This window comes from Mesoplodon densirostris, chromosome 11 (genome assembly GCF_025265405.1).
Source record: "Mesoplodon densirostris isolate mMesDen1 chromosome 11, mMesDen1 primary haplotype, whole genome shotgun sequence".
Classification (NCBI taxonomy): Eukaryota; Metazoa; Chordata; class Mammalia; order Artiodactyla; family Ziphiidae; genus Mesoplodon; species Mesoplodon densirostris.
The window spans coordinates 60,449,281-60,464,512 of record NC_082671.1 but is presented as its reverse complement, the minus strand read 5'-3'; the positions used below and the strand labels follow the sequence as shown (position 1 = coordinate 60,464,512).

At 63.5% G+C, this 15,232-nt stretch overlaps 2 protein-coding genes across 12 annotated transcripts in view; one reads left to right on the top strand and one right to left on the bottom strand.

Moving 5' to 3' along the window:
* The window catches only part of PPP6R2 (protein phosphatase 6 regulatory subunit 2), an 85,175-nt gene extending 72,615 nt beyond the window's left edge, over positions 1-12,560 (top strand). For 4 of the 8 annotated variants that reach the window (XM_060111979.1, XM_060111975.1, XM_060111980.1 and 1 more), the window contains 14 exons: positions 2,556-2,759; positions 4,121-4,185; positions 5,781-5,896; positions 7,314-7,399; positions 7,596-7,676; positions 8,017-8,114; positions 8,451-8,508; positions 8,581-8,696; positions 8,813-8,976; positions 9,302-9,473; positions 9,561-9,649; positions 10,250-10,412; positions 12,075-12,311; positions 12,384-12,560. In XM_060111979.1, the coding sequence (XP_059967962.1) occupies positions 2,556-2,759; positions 4,121-4,185; positions 5,781-5,896; positions 7,314-7,399; positions 7,596-7,676; positions 8,017-8,114; positions 8,451-8,508; positions 8,581-8,696; positions 8,813-8,976; positions 9,302-9,473; positions 9,561-9,649; positions 10,250-10,412; positions 12,075-12,311; positions 12,384-12,435 (1,701 nt within the window). In that variant the 3' untranslated portion in view covers positions 12,436-12,560. The remainder of the gene's footprint in view (positions 1-2,555; positions 2,760-4,120; positions 4,186-5,780; positions 5,897-7,313; positions 7,400-7,595; positions 7,677-8,016; positions 8,115-8,450; positions 8,509-8,580; positions 8,697-8,812; positions 8,977-9,301; positions 9,474-9,560; positions 9,650-10,249; positions 10,413-12,074; positions 12,312-12,383) is intronic. The other 4 variants (XM_060111982.1, XM_060111981.1, XM_060111977.1 and 1 more) reach the window with 4 other exon arrangements.
* A 1,494-nt stretch (positions 12,561-14,054) lies between these two features.
* The window catches only part of SBF1 (SET binding factor 1), a 28,161-nt gene continuing 26,983 nt past the window's right edge, over positions 14,055-15,232 (bottom strand). For all 4 annotated transcript variants that reach the window (XM_060114039.1, XM_060114041.1, XM_060114040.1 and 1 more), the window contains 3 exons: positions 14,759-14,846; positions 14,556-14,687; positions 14,055-14,482 (listed from right to left, as the gene is read on the bottom strand). In XM_060114039.1, coding sequence (XP_059970022.1) covers positions 14,384-14,482; positions 14,556-14,687; positions 14,759-14,846 — 319 coding nt within the window. In that variant the 3' untranslated portion in view covers positions 14,055-14,383. The remainder of the gene's footprint in view (positions 14,483-14,555; positions 14,688-14,758; positions 14,847-15,232) is intronic.

The following is a 15,232-nucleotide window of genomic DNA, read 5'->3' as shown; positions in this document are numbered from 1 at the left end:
TTCTGGAAGGTTATCTTGGCCTATCTCCACTTCATTTAGTTGTTTTTCTGGGGTTTTATCTTGTTCCTTCCTCTGGTACAAAGTCATCTGCCTTTTCATTTTGTCTTTCTGTGAATGTGGTTTTTGTTCACAGGCTGCAGAATTGTAGTCCTTCTTGCTTCTGTTGTCTGCCCGCTGGAGGATGAGGCTATCTAAGAGGATTGTGCAAGCTTCCTGCTGGAGGGACTGGTGGTGGGTAGAGCTGGCTGTTGCTCTGGTGGGCAGAGCTCATTAAAACTTTAATCCACTTGTCTGCTGATGGGTGGGGCTGGGTTCCCTCCCTGTTGGTTGTTTGGCTTGAGGTGACCCAGCACTGGAGCCTACCTGGGCTCTTTGGTGGGGCTAATGGACTCTGGGAGGTCTCATGCCAAGGAGTACTTCCCAGAACTTCTGCTGCCAGTGTCCTTGTCCCCCGCAGTGAGCCACAGCCACCCCTACCTCTGCAGGAGACCCTCCAACACTAGCAGGTAGGTCTGATTCAGTCTCCCCTTGGGTCACTGCTCCTTCCCCTGGGTCCCAATGTGCACACTACTTTGTGTGTGCCCTCCAAGAGTGAAGTCTCTGTTTCCCCCAGTCCTGTCGAAGTCCTGCAGTCAAATCCCACTAGCCTTGAAAGTCTGATTCTCTAGGAATTCCTCCTCCCGTTGCCGGACCCCCACGTTGGGAAGCCTGATGTGGGACTCAGAACCTTCACACCAGTGGGTGGACTTCTGTGGCATAAGTGTTCTCCAGTCTGTGAGTCACTCACCCAGCAGTTATAGGATGTGATTTTACTGTGATTGCGCCCCTCCTACCATCTCATTGTGGCTTCTCCTTTGTCTTTGGATGTGGGGTATCTTTTTTTGGTGAGCTTCACTGTCTTCCTGTCGATGATTGTTCAGCAGTTGTGATTCTGGTGTTCTCGCAAGAGGGAGTGAGCACACGTCCTTCTGCTCTGCCATCTTGAACCAATCTCTGCGGTGGCTTCTCTTGTTGTTTTGATGCCTTTTAGTTCTTTTTATTGCCTAATTGCCCTTGCTAGAACTTCGAGTGCAGTGCTGAATACAAGTGGCAAAAGGGGCATCCTTTCTTTGTTTTTGGTCTTAGAGGAAAAGCTTTCAGTCTCTCACCACTAAATATGATGTTTGCTGTGCTCTCGTCATAGTTGCCCTTCACCATGTTGAGGAAGTTTCCTTTATTCCTAGTTTATTAAGTGTTTTTATCAAGAAAATGTGTTGAATTTTGTCAAATGATTTTTCAGTATCAGTTGAGATGACTGTGGTTTTTTTCCTTCATTCTTTTAATGTGGTATATTACATTGAAGGATTTTCATATGTTGAACCATCCTTGCGTTCTGGGAAGAAATCCCACTTGGTCATAGTGTATAATTTTCTTTTAATATGCTGCTGAATTCAGTTTGTTAGTATTTTGTGGAGAATTTTTGCATCAGTGTTCTTAAGGGATGTTGGTCTGTAATTTTCTTTTCTTGTGATGTTTTTGGTGTCAGGGCAGTGCTGGCCTCACAGACTGAATTTGGTAGAAAGTGCTCCCTTTAGTTTTTTGGGGAGACTTTGAGAAGGATTGGTGTTGTTAATTCTTCTTTAAATGTTTGGTAGAATTCCAGTGAAGCCATCTGGTATGGGCTTTTCTTTATTAGGAGGTGGGTCTGACTGTTGAAGACGAGGCAGCGTGGATGAAGCCACCTCCAGTGTCACCCAAAGTCACACAGGCAGAGAAGGTGGCAGACGGGCCTCCTTCCTTATCCAGCTCCCCACTCCCTGGTGGGAAAGAAGGGTCCAGACTTATATCCTGGGCTGGAGTCTACACCCCTTTCCCCAGCCCTGTCTCCCCATCCTGCGCACCCCGCTTCCTTCCGTGTAGGCAGCAGGCGGTGTGGGGTGCAGGCAGCTGTGGCCCCTGCTGGGTGTGAGGTGGCATGTGGACGTGGCAGGTGTGCCTGTCTCGCCTCCCTGCTGGTGCCGCCCTGCTCGCCTCAGGGGCAGGTCTGGAAAAGGCCGTGGGAGAGGGATGCAGCTGCCCATTCAGCCTCCTCAGGGGCGTCCGCCTGGGAGCTTCTGTTTGGGCCCCTTGGGGCTCCCTTGGGGAGTGTCCACGTGTGCACCTCCTGATTTCAGGGCCCTCCTGGATAGGATCCCCAGGGGTCGGAGAATTGAATACACTTCCAGTAACTTGTGGGTCAAAGATAAAATCATAAAGGAAAGACGATAAAAATACTACATGGCAAAATGTGTCGAGTGTAGCTGCGGTGGATTTTACAGGGAGACGTACAGCCTTGTCAAGATGCACTGGAGAAGGAGGGAGGTTGAGGGTCTGCGGGTGAAGCTTGTAACCTAGGACAGAGGATAAAGAAACCACAGGAAGCGGCCACACAAGCAGAGATTACGGAGCTGGATGGAGATGGAAGGCCCGTGGCCGCCCGGATGTCAGGATACAGCATGGGGAGGTGTGCAGGGCAGCAGGGCCCCTCACGTTCGGCCTGCAGGACACGGGGCTTCCCTCACCCTCTGTCTCCCCAGGACCTGTTTGTTAAGTACGCCTGGAATAACTTCCTGCACTTCCAAGTGGAGCTGTGCATAGCCGCCATCCTGTCCCACTCTGCCCGGGAGGACAGGGCCGTGGCCAGTGGACCTGAGGCCGGGGTGGAGCCTCCGCCCTCCAGCGGGGACCCTGAGACCCCCCAGCCTGCTGCCAGCCGCCCTGAGAGCACGATGGTGACCCACGTAGGTCCCGGCAGTGTCACGCGTGTAGATGTGTCCTGCGTGTCCTGTGTGTCACTGCGTGTGTTGCATGTCCTGTGTGTCACTGCGTGTCCTGTGTGTCACTGCATGTCCTGCGTGTGCTGAACCCCACCCAGACCATGTGGACACTAACGCTGCTTTGGGCCCTCGTGCGCTTTCTCCTCTAATCCTCCCGTGACGCGGGTGTGCTGCTCTCCTTTCACCCGCGAGATGGCAAATCCCAAAGAAGGGGCCCGTGTTTGCCAGGGCCTAGAGCCAGTGGAGGGGAGGGCCCCGGAGGGGTGTAGAAGAAGCCCCGTGGCTGCCCCCGGGTCGGCTCCTCCAGGCCGTGAGGGCGAGCAGCCCCGTCACGGTGTGAAGGCCGTGCCGGGAAGGTGCCAGGGGAGGAGTGAACATGTCCAGTTCTCGCAAGAAGACTTTCTGGGATTTTGAGCCTCTGGAAAGTGTGGATGCTCTGCGCGGCCCGCCTCTTCCCTGACGCTTTCCTGCTCATCCGAGCACACTGTGCGGAGCCCCCCGGGGCTGCCCTTCCCGGGGCCGCGAGCAAGAGCATCCTGAGCGGCCGCGCGGGGCCTGCAGGGAGTCGGCCTTAGTGGGTGTTCGCTAAGGAAGGAAGAAGGAAGCAGCACGTGGGTGGAGCACGTGGCACAGACGGTCCCCAAGCCAAAGAGCCCACCTATGCATGCGGGGCCCGGGGGTCTGCTCTGCCCCCCACCCCCAGGTGGCTGCCAGGCTCAGACAGGAGGGGCTTGGCAACGGGGCCCCTAGGTCTCTGGTCAGAGGCCTGGGAGAGGGTCGTGAAGGGCCGCACCTGCAGGCCTGAGCAGGACACAGCCAAGGGGGTAAAGAGCCAGGAGCGGGCGGTTTCAGCGATGAGAGCCACAGGGGGTGGGTGTGTGCAGCGGCCATGCAGGCCAGCGAGGGACCCTCACCCAGATAGGCCACATGCGGGGTGGGCGTGCGATTTGGGGCCCGGAACAAACATTCCAGTTACGGGAAGCTGCCTGTGTGAGGGCCTGGAAGCAAGTGAGCCCTGGGGCCGCCGGCCTTCCTCCTGGACAGAGAAGGCAGGAGAGTGGCCCGAGGGGGAGCACACGACTGGCCAGGAGACTGAGGGGAACGAGAATGTCCTGATTCGACCCCCGTCGCCACGTGGACGACCCTGAGCAGCGCCTGCCTGGGTGTTGGACGGGGACCACAGGGCTGGGCTGTAATGCTGTCACTGCCCACAGCGAACTTGGGGCTGATGTGTGCTTGCTGGCTGCTAAGCCCACTCAGTCCAGGGGTGGGTGGAGGGGAGTGTGCAGCCCTGCTGGCCCTGACCCGTGCCACCTGTCTGCCAGCTGTTTCAGAAGTGTTGCCTGGTCCAGAGGATCCTGGAGGCCTGGGAAGCCAATGACCACACACAGTAAGGACCACTGGGGCTCGGCGTGGTGCTCCAGGGCTGCCATGGAGGGTTTGTTTTCAAGGAAGGGTCCCACCGCTGTGGGAGCAGCTGCAGTGCTGCTGGCTGGGCCGGGGCGCCGGGCAGGGTAACGCGGCCTGGGCTGTGGTCCTGGTCCTGCTCCTCGTGGCCTGCACACCCCGGCCCCTGGCTCCATGGGCCCCTCACCCTCTTCCTCCCTTGCCCGTCCATTAGCAGAGACCCCAATCCTGTGCCTGCACTGTGTCCCGAATCCTCCCACGTCCCCATCCCAGCCTCCAGCCACTTCTCTTACTGAAGCTTCAAACCCTTGAAAGAGCATCCGGGCCACTTTCTGCTTCCTTCTTGCCCCATCTGCCCTCTTGTTGCGTGATAAGCTGGGATCTTTCTGAAACCAGCAGGTGGTGTCACCTCCTGCTTGAAAGCCTTGACTGCCCAGGTCCCTGGTGTGACTGCAGGGTCCGGTGGGCAGCCCTGGCCCCCCTGTGCTCCTACTCTGCCCTGCCGGGGGCTGCTCTGGGCAGGTGGGGAGAGCTCTGCGACCACACCTAGTTCATCCCTTCTGTCCTGCTGTTACTGAACCCACAAATCTGCGTCCGCTCCCAAGTAGCAACAAGCAAGATGGGGCCGCTCCGCCTTCCGCTGGACCCAGTGTGCATAGTGCCCAGGGAGGCCTGTGCTGAGTCTGCTCCTGTATGTTTTGCGTGTTGGTGCACATGTGTGTGCCTGTGTGAGGGGAGGGCTCACTGCTGTCACCGAGGGGTCCCTGGGCCATAGTAAGCCGTGGACGGGCATGTGAGCCTGGATCCTTGCAGGCCGCGGCCTCAGCACAGTTCTCCTGCGACCTGGACAGCTGCTCACAGGCCTCCACCCTCAGCCCAGCTTCATGTCTGGGCCAGTTCCACCCAGTCTCTCCTGACCCCCTTCCTCTGCCGGGTGGGCCCACCGATTGAGGACCACCTTCGCTTCCTCTCTGGTTGTCGTCAGGCTCTGAAGAGAAAGAATACTGTTGAAAGCAAGCGCTGTCCACTCTGGGACCCAAGGGCTGTGTTTCTGTAACGGACGCGCCAGTCTCACATCTGATGCTCTTCCTACTGTGTCGGGGATCTGAAGACTTGCTGCTCTGTTGGGTCCCGTGTGGGAGAGATGAGAAGTGGGGGGAGAGCCGTGTGTTTGCGGCCTTGCGGGATGTGCACGTGGACGGGAGCCAGGCCGCTGCCCCTGCTGCTCTGCCCGCTCCTGGGTCCTGGGTCCATCCTCGGTCTTCTCTGGGGGCTCGGGACACGCTTGGTCAACACTCGCAGCCCCAACCGGGCGCGGGTCTGCAGGCCTGTGGTCTGCGCAGAGTGAGAGCGGCGAATGCCCACCTCACTTCTAGGCGGGGAGCGGAGCGACGCGGGTGTGGAGCAGGTGCTCTGAAAGTAAGCAGCCTGCAGGCGAGGCCACGAGACAGCTTCGCAGGGCAGTGGGGCCCGCGGGGAGGAGGCTCGCAGGGAGGAGGCCGCAGAGCCGAGGACGGGCCGGGTGGCAGCACCGTGGAGGAGGGCTGGCAGCAGCCCCGACGCCACCCTCTCTTTCAGGGCAGCGGGTGGCATGAGGCGCGGGAACATGGGCCATCTCACCCGGATCGCCAACGCAGTGGTGCAGAGCCTGGAGGGGGGCCCCGTGCAGACCCAGGTCAGCGAGGTCCTCCGAGGTGAGCGCCTCCAGGCCCAGGTGTTGCTGCCCGAGGTGCCCCGCCCCTGCCCTTGGGCCCCTCGGTGGACGGGACCAGCACTGGTGCCAGACACCTGGCCCACCTTGCCACGGGGGCTGTCCTGTCAGCTGGGCCTGGGCCTGGGCGGCAGCTTCCTCTGCGCCCTGGGCCGCCCGCGCCGGCCCGAACGCCTGCACTCCTGCTCTGCCGTCCGGCTCTTCTCTGAGCTCGTGGCTCATCTGGAGAGCCTGGCGAGGGGGCTTCTGTGGCCTAAGAGCGGCCTCAGGGCCTGAGCAGAGGCCACCCTGGCCAGGCCTTCTCTCCCTCATACCCCACGGGCCTCCTCGTCGTGATCCGGGGCCCCGACCGAGGGTCCGCCGCCCATGCCTCTTCCCAGCCCTCGCACATTCTGGGCGCCCAGTCTGCAGCTCCCAGGCACTGGGCTTCTGGCCTGAGCTGGGGAGAGCCCAAGGGGTCTTGGTTCAGATGGGAGAAGGCGGGCAGCTTAGAAGGGCCTGTGTGGCCTCTTGGGGAGGAGGACGCCAGGCCAGCCCGAGCAGCACGTGCTAGGGTGACAGGAGGGGCATGCGCTTGGGGTGGCCTGAGGGTGATGGACAGTGATGACCCACAGAGGCTGGGACCCTGAGGGCACTTGGGGGCTTGTGCTGGTTTCACAGCCAAGACAGTTTGTCCCCCGCACTGTGGGGGGCGCCTGAGGACAGGGCTGGCCAGCGGGGAGGGGGACGCGTGTGCTCAGTGAACAGCAAACGGGAGTGAGCACCGTCTGAGGGGCCCCTGAGCGCTGTGTGTGTTGTCGGGGTGGGGTGATCCCCATCCCTTTTGGGGGCCGTGGTGCCCTGAGCCCGGGGCAGGCAGGGGAGGTGCTGGATTTGTCCCTGTCCTGGGCTGGGGAAGCTGCCCCGCAGATGTCCAGTTGGTCGTGCAGTGGGCATGGCCTCCACGGCCCCCCGCCCGTGCCCTTGCCTAATTGCCCCCATGGTGACCTTGGCCGTGGCCCCCTGTGGTCCCGGGGCAGCTGTGAGCCAGGAGGCTCAGGGGGGCGGGGCCCTCTGACACGAGCGGGGTGCTCTTGGTCGGTGGTATCTGGGCTGGGGTCCGGTCCCCAGCCCATGGGCACCTGTGTCGAGCGTGTGCACCCAGGACGGCCCGGTGTGGGGTTGGGGGCGAGCGTGAAGCTCTCTCTTTCTGGAATGTGAATGTCTCTGGGCTCCAACCTCCCCAGAAAAACAGACACACCCAGGCCTGCTGGGTTGGGCCTGTGAGGCCAAGAGGGACGTGACTGTGCCCCGTGGTTCCTGTGTCCCCGGGGCTCCCCGGTCGGCCTGTGAGCCCTTGCGGGACCAGGATGCAGCTGCTGGCTCCATCCCAAGGGCTCACCAGGCAGCCTTCCCTGCAGGGCTCCCCTCGGATTGCCGTGGGCGCTGGGAGAGCTTTGTGGAGGAGACGCTGATGGAGGCCAACCGTAGGAATGCGGTGGACCTGGTGAGCAGGCCCCAGGCCAGCCAAGGGTGGGGGGCCCTCGTGGCCCTCTGGGCAGAGCGCTGTCCTCCCCCTGGTCCCTGCCCGACCTGGGCTCGTGGGACTCCTGGTGCCTGAGGCCTGGTGCGCCCTGCACAGGGAGGGTGGGTCGGCACGGCCCCGGACGCCGTCTCATGCCCGCCCACCCTGGCCGTTGCAGGTTAGCACCCACCATCTTCACCCCTCGAGTGAGGACGAGGACATGGAGGGCGTTTTCCCTAATGAGCTGTCCCTTCAGCAGGTGCGTGAGGCCGGGCCCCCTCATCCCCACATTCTGGGCAGCGCTTAGGCCTCAAGAGGGGCCTGCACGCGTCACCAGAGCCTCGGGCGGGACCGGGGTAGGTGCTCATCCCCCCGCTTCTGCAGGGGGTGCATCCTCACCCTCCTCTACTTAGGGGGTGCCCCCAGGGCCACTTGACATTGATGAGACCCTTGGGGACGTGGTGGGTGAATGGAAAGTCAGAGTCACAGGCTGTTTGGATGTGGCTGCCTGTGGGTGGCCAGCCGAGAGGGCAGGGCCTGGGAGAAGCCACTGAAGTACCAGGGGGTTTCCTGAGAGCGGCCACGGTCCTTTCGCCCAGGCTTTCTCCGAGTACCAGGTCCAGCAGATGACGGCCACCTTCGTGGACCAGTTTGGCTTCAGCGACGAGGAGTTTGCTGAGCAGGACGACAGCGTCAAGTGAGCCCAGTGGGACGTGCCCACCTGCCCCACCCTCGTGCCTTTGGGAGGGAGCTGGGCTCTGCTCCGTGTGACCAGGTCCCTGGCCTGTGGCTCAGCCCTGCTGGCCTTCGGGGCCATCACACCACTTCCTCAGCTGGAAGCCACATGTGACCCCACGGCCTGGAGACACCCTCTGGGGAGGCAGAGCAGCTGGGTGGGAGTCACCCCTGGCCGCCCATCCAGAGGTGGGAGGGGAGCCCGTGCACCCACCGGGCTTGGCCTGCAGCCCTGGCCCCCCGCCCCTGCCTTTGCCTCCCTTGGTGGGACTTGACGGCGTCCCTGTTGTCCTCGCAGCGCCCCATTTGACAGGATCGCGGAGATCAACTTCAGCGTCGACGCTGACGAGGACAGCGTGAGTCCCGTGGGTGCCCTTGGGGGTGGCCGGGCGTGGGGGGCCACGTGGCCCACATGTGCTCTCCTGCAGCCCGGTGCCGCTCTGTTTGAGGCCTGCTGCAGTGACCACATCCAGCCCTTTGACGAGGACGACGACCTCTGGGAGGACGGGGAGACACACTGTGTGGCCCGCGTGACCAGAGCCAGGTGGGCCTGGTGGGCCAGGTGGGCCTGGGCGCCACACGGCACCAGCCCTGTTTCAGCCGTGCTGTGGCGCCCTGGGCGGGCGGGAAGGGCTGCTCTGACCGTGGGTCTCCCCCCAGGTTCGGGGGCCCTCACACTTCAGAGAGCTGCCAGAAGGACGGCCTGGAGCGCCGAGGCCAAGGTGGGGAGGAGAGCTCGGAAGCAGACGGGGACGGGGCTCGGGCGGGCGCCCCTCAGGCTACCGTCCAGAAGGAAGGTCCTCGTGTTGAGGGTGGCTCAGAAGGTAGATGATGGGGCCACAGGGTGCGGGCCGGGCAAGGGGCTTGGGCGGGGACAGAGGATTTGGTGTCCTGGCCTGTGGGCCTGTGTATGTGCGTGGCTGGGCTGCTGTGGGCCTGATGCCCACTGACCCCCCCGGCACACACTTTCAAACACGCTCCTATGCCCTTGGTCTCCCGCCCCGTCACAGTCACTCTTGGCCACGCTGTCACGGCTAGAGGCGGGTGTCCCCCAGTACCGTGGGGGAAGGCACACCCGCACCACTGCTGTGGGGCCTCCACCGCCGGTCACGTGCTGGTCAAGGGGCCTGGACACCGCATCTCCCCCAGCAGGCGCCCCGTGGACGATGTCTGATGAGCTGGTGAATTCCACGGCCTCGGGCCTGGCCCCGGCAGTGGCGATGGACGTGGGTTCCAGTGTGTGGGCGGCCAGCGCGCCCAGCGCCTCGGCTGCAGAGGAGAGAGGCTGGGCCAGGTTCGCCGACTTCCAGCCTTTCTGCTGGTGAGGCGGGGCGGGGGCAGGGGCGGCCGCGGCTGCCTTGGGGGCCGGGTCTCCTGCGCGTGGGCTGAGAGTGGGCCTTGTCTGCAGCTCTGAGTCGGGGCCCAGGTGCAGCTCCCCCGTGGACAGAGGTCACGGCGATGCCCAGGGTGGCCTGAACCGGGGCCCAGAGAGAACCCGTGAGTAGGGGCAGCCCCAGGGGCAGGGGGGCGGGAGGGGGAGGCCAAGACCTCGGGGCCGCCGTGGTGCCCTGGTGATGTTGGGGTTTGTGCCACGTGTGGGGACTGGAGTGGGTGTGTGGAGGGGTCAGGGCCACGACACCAGGCACAGGACGGCCAGCGAGGCCCTCGGGCTGGCCTCAGCACACAAGTCCGACCAGCCCAAACCCGTCTGTGTTGCCAGGACCCCAGGCAGAGCCTGTCTCCCCAGGCCCGGCCGCCTTCTAGGTGTGGATCACACGTGTGCGCCGCGCCACCCCAGTGCTTATCCTAGGACCTGTCCCTGAGCTCCCTGTCAGATGGGCTTGGAAGCCGCCGCCCAGGGTATCGGCCACACGGGGAGGGACTTGGAAGCCACAAGGCTGAGTGGTGGCCCCCTCCTGCAGGGAGAACCGTTCCTCCTCAAGTTCCTGTGAATTCACAGACGCACGTGTGCACGTCACACGCACGCAGCAGTGGGTGTGGGGCACAGGCCTGTCGCCAGTTGCAGGCTGAAGTTCTCGCGTGCGCTGTACTGGTCCCTCTGTTCTCACCTGGTGTCGCTGGCTCCCTGTGTTGCAGCTGGCCCGGCCACTCTGGGTGCCTGGAACGCATCTGTTGCCAGGAAGGCGCCCCTGGTGGCCTCCAGCAGCCGTGAGGACAAGCAGAAGGTGGCTGTTGCCTTGGAGGCTGTTAGGATGGGTCCCGGTCGGGAGGCCCCCCCACCGCCTGTGTTAGTCCCCAGGTGAGGAGGACAGGCTAGGTGGGAGGCCCCCGGGTGCACATGGAGGTCTGGCTGTCCCCAGCATTCCGCTGGCCTGGCGGCAGGCCGACCCTCCTGTCCTGATGGCCCCGTGACTCCTTGGAGGCCAGCTTTGGACAGGAGGGACACCGCTTCGCCCAGGTGGAAGCTGGGGTGGCCGTTGAGACAGCATGGGGCCAGCCCGCCTCAGGCCGCGTTGGAGAGAATGGCCAGGCTTTTGGGGCTCCGGGTGGGCTCTGGAGCTGCCGCTTTCCTGGGGTGGGTGCCTAGTTCCAGACTTGTGCCCACCTCAGCCGGGCACTTCGGACACACATGTCCATCACGCTGGACCGGTAGGACGGGGGTGTCTCGGGACTTTGCTTGGGGCCCTGACCTGGGTCGTCCTCCCTGCAGGCTTGGCCCGTGCACCCCACCCCTGCGCACAGGGGGAAGGTCCAGGCCTCTGGGGTCGGCTGGTGGACACATGCCTCCTGGCTGGGCGGGTGGGCAGCGTGAGGAACCGCGTGTGGTGAAGACGGAACGGTGCAGGAGGGCTGGTGGGACGTGAGGGAGTAGGTGGTGCTGGGGTCAAGGCCTGAAGGGGCTGTGGGGGGCCGGGGGCCAGGCCAGACCCCCACGAGGGGACGAGGAGCAGAGACTGACAGTGCTGCTCCCGTGAGGTCCCCACCCAGTGACCCTGGAGCGTCCCTGCTGACGCTGGGGGTCCAGTCTAGCTCCCAGGACCCCAGGGCACGCCCGTCCCCATTGGCGCCCTGCGCTGGGGCTCGGGCAAGTGGGCACAGCCTGGAGGGAGCAGGGTCAAGCTGCGCAGTGTGTGTCGGGGGAGGGGCGGTGCACGCGGCCGCTGCAGGGTGGGGGGCGAGCTTGACGCCTGGGCCCAGGGAGAACCTCAGCGCTGAGGTAAAGGTGCACACGCGGCTCCCAAACGGTTCGATTCCTTCTTGAAGCTTACAGTCATCGAAATTCTTAAAACCTTTTCCTCTTACTAACTCCCCGTTCCCCCAAAAACCCACCCGGCTCCAAGAAGCAGTTGGTGTTCTGAAAGCAAGCCATCTGGTTCTCGGGGCAGTCTTCGCGAGCCTTGGGCCATTGTGGGGGGACACGCGGGGCTTGTCTCCAGGCTCTGCCCTCACTGGTTCGCGAGGGTCAGTGCCAGGCTGGAGGAGATGTCACACAGCAGAAGTAGGCGCTGGGCAGGTGTGGGCTGGTGGGGGGACCGTGGGCTTGCTCTCTGGGCCCCCAGACCAGAGCTGAGTGCCAGGGCTGGGTGTCCCAAGGCCGCCTGCCGCCTGCTCTCAGCCTTCCTAGGTGTGGGCGGGAGTGTTGTGGACAGACGTGGCCTGAGAGGTGTTCCAGGGAAGGGCCCTGGGCCTGTGTGGTCCACAGAGTGGTGAGGGTTGCTGGGAGCACCTAAGGGGCATGTTCCAGACTGGGGTTGGGGTGTGGCGAGGGCCGTCGGGAGGGGTCCGAGGGGGACGGGATGCCCGGGATGAGTGCTGCTGGGAAGGAGGCTCAACGCTTTGGTGGACTGACAGGTGGTCTCTGGCGTGTTTGGAACTTGGGGTGGCAGAGGGGCCTGGGCCACCCTGCAGGGTGGAGCCCCAGCGGGGGTGGTCCAGTAACCGGAGCCTGTCTGCCACGCAGGGCTGAGCGCGCCACCAGCACGCCTCCAGACCTGGCCTCCCTTGCGCCTGTGGAAGTGACCTCTGCCCCAGTCGGGGCTGTCCTCCCCGAGGCTGCCGTGGTGGCCACCACAGTACCGAGCAACGCCGGCCCCGCCCCGGCCACCCCGGCAGTCTCTCCTGTGCTGGCCGCGGCCGTCATCCCTGCAGCCCCAGCTGTCTCCACGGCGGCCACCCTGGGGACAGTGACAAAGGACAGGTGAGCAGGTCGGGCCAGGGGAGGGGCTGGGTGGGGACCCTTGCCCTGAGCGACTCCTACCCACCCCCGCAGGCAGACTGACGGGCCGCCGCCCGCGGGAGCCGCCTTAAATGGCCTCGTGTGATCCTGCCGCTGCCCAGCCTTGGCGCCCCAACCAAGAAAACTACCTGGTGACGCAGTTTGTCTTTTTTAATTTAACTTAATTTAATTTTAAAATAAATGCTGCATTGGTAAAGCTGGCAATTGGAACCAGTCAGACGGCCCAGCCTGCATTTCTCCTGCCTGACTCCGGGTGGGCCTTGAGGGTCCAGCCCCACACACAGCAATAAGGCCTCAGACAGGGGCTCTGCCTGTGCCACAGGCTCTGAGCCTGTTTTTATCCATTTTTTAACAAACGCGGAGAGAGCCACGTGTTTGCACTTTTTAATCTAGCGCAGGAGAGGGTCTCCGAGGCTCTGGGGACAAATGTGGGTCTGGAACTGGGCTGGCCAGACGGGGTTTTAGCTGCCCGGTGGCCCTGGGAGCTGGCCTTGAGCCAGGCTGCAAACTTGACTGCCTTAAAAAAAAAAAAAGCCCCCTGCAGCCTGGCAGGCTGTCCGCAGTCGGGGGGGTGCCTGGCAGGAGCTGGCCGCGGGCGTGCAGGACGGGGTGCGGAGGGCCCAGCAGTGCCCGTGCCTGGGGGGCTACCCTGCACCTGCCGGGGAGGGCGGGGTATCCCATGTTACTGTTCTGATGATCTGACAGGGCGCCCGGACCCCACGACTGCCAATAAAAGTTGTTATTCTCACCGACAGACCCGCGTATTGTCACGCTGCGGGCCCTGGAGCCCCAACCTGGCTGGCGGCCGGGGTCGTCTTTGAGTCAGCTCCTGAGTAAAGACTGAGCTCTTTTTTCTCTGTGAAACAAGCTCTGCCTGGAGGTTGAGTCTCGGGCAGGGACCCCAGACCCACAGGTTCCTGGGCAACAGGAACGTCAGCCCGACGGCTGTCCGTGGGCCCAGGGAGGACCTGAGTGAGCCCCACCTTAGCTCCCACTGATAGGTGCCGCTGCCGGCCAGGCCACCACACCACCCGCCCCCCTGACCAGGAGCTGTGGCCATCACCCTGACCACCCTGGGATGTTCTCCCAGCCTCCACGGTGCCACATTCTGCCCCCCACACCCCACCTGCTGCCCACCCGGCCCTGCCCTGCCCCTGGTTGGCACCCGTTGCGAGTAAGGCCCTAGCCTGCATGGGACTCACGTCTGAATGGGAGAGTGACCCGCATTACAGCCAAGATTGGGGCGGGGTGAGGATGGTCAGGACCCCAGGGGAGAGGCAGAGACAGGCATTTGGAGCAAAGTGCCCATAACGGAGGCCGTCGGGTCCCTGTGCCCCACCTCCCCATACATAAGCCCCCCAAGTCAAGTCCTCAAGCACCCTTGCTCTCCAGAGAGCCCACCCTCTTTGGTGTCTCCCCCTCCTCAGGCCCCGTCCCACTCTTCCATCCATCCCATCGACTGACTCTCATCTGACCAGGGAGGGGCCAGCAAGTCTGGACTCCAGACAGCTTCCTGGGGGCCACCTCCCCTGTACCCCCTTCTTCACAACACACACACCTCTGGGGGTCCTTTCTGCGCCAGCCCCAGGATCGCCTCTGAGGCCTGGAGGGATGGGTGGCCGGGCACCAAGCAAAAGCCTGGTGATGCTGGCCCCCGCCGCCCACCCCGGCCCCAGGACACAGAGGAGACGCAGGCGTGCGGTGTGTCATTAGCGCTCTTTATAGACTCTGGTTCTAGGAACAGGTTGTCTGCGGCTGGCCGGCCGGGGCCAGCACGCTGACAGGGCGGGAGGGGAGATATTTACAGGCCCACCGCGAGGGCTGTACCGTGGCTGCTCCCGGCGGGTGCTCAGCCAGGGCTCCAAAATAAGTTAGAGCTGGCTGGGCGGGGTGGGGGTGGGGGGGCTGTACACACATCTGGGGGTGGGGCCTCAATACTGTCAAGGGCGGGGGCTGTAAACATGGCCGGGGGGCCCTGCCCACCCCTAGTGGTCTGTAACGACTGGACGCAGAGCCGCCAAGCAGGGCCGGGCTCAGGCGTCCGACAGGCAGCTCTGGATCTGGTCCACCCACTGCTGGGCTGACGGCACGTCCTGGGCACAGAAGTTGTAAACACGACGCGTCGTCTTCACCTGGGGACGCGGGACACTGACTCCATGGCCCCACGCGGGCCGCCCCACCCCCCGCACCCCAGCCGCAGCTCACGTCAAAGAAGGCCTTCTCGTCCACCGTCTTGGGGGCACCCAGAGTGGGGGTGCCGGGTGCCACAGCCTCCACCTCCGCCAGGTCGATGAAGCCCTTGCACTCCGTGTCCACTCGGTGGTCGTAGTAGCGCAGCTGAGCAGGAGCAGGAGGTCAGGGCAGGGCTCCCTCAACTCCCTACCCCAGCCAGCCCACTGACCACTCACCTGGTGCTTCGTCTTGTCCAGCACAAACCAGCGGGCCTTCCAGGGCTTCATGAAGGCCCCCTTCTTGTACAGGGTGCCCTCGTAGGACCTGCGTTTGCAGAAGAACCGGCCAGAACAGCCATCAGGGCCCGGCAACGGTCCCGCCTCCCTGCCCCCACCAGCCCCAGCAGCAAGACCGAGGCCCCTGTCCCCAAACCGACCCAAGCCCGGAGCACTGGGCAAGGGAACACGAAGAAGCCTGGGGTTGTCCCCAGAAAGGACCCCCTCATGCCCATCACAGCACACTCGGGAGGGTCCCACACCAGAGCCTCAGGGAAACAGCCCTACATGCAGAGCAGAGGCCCCTGACACGGAGCAGGCAGGTCTGGGGAGGCGACTGCGGCAGTGTGGCCCCTCCAGGCCCAGAGGGTAGGACGCAGCCTGCCGGGCCCCAGCCTCTGCTGGAAGCTGCCTCAACCTCACTGGGCACTTGGC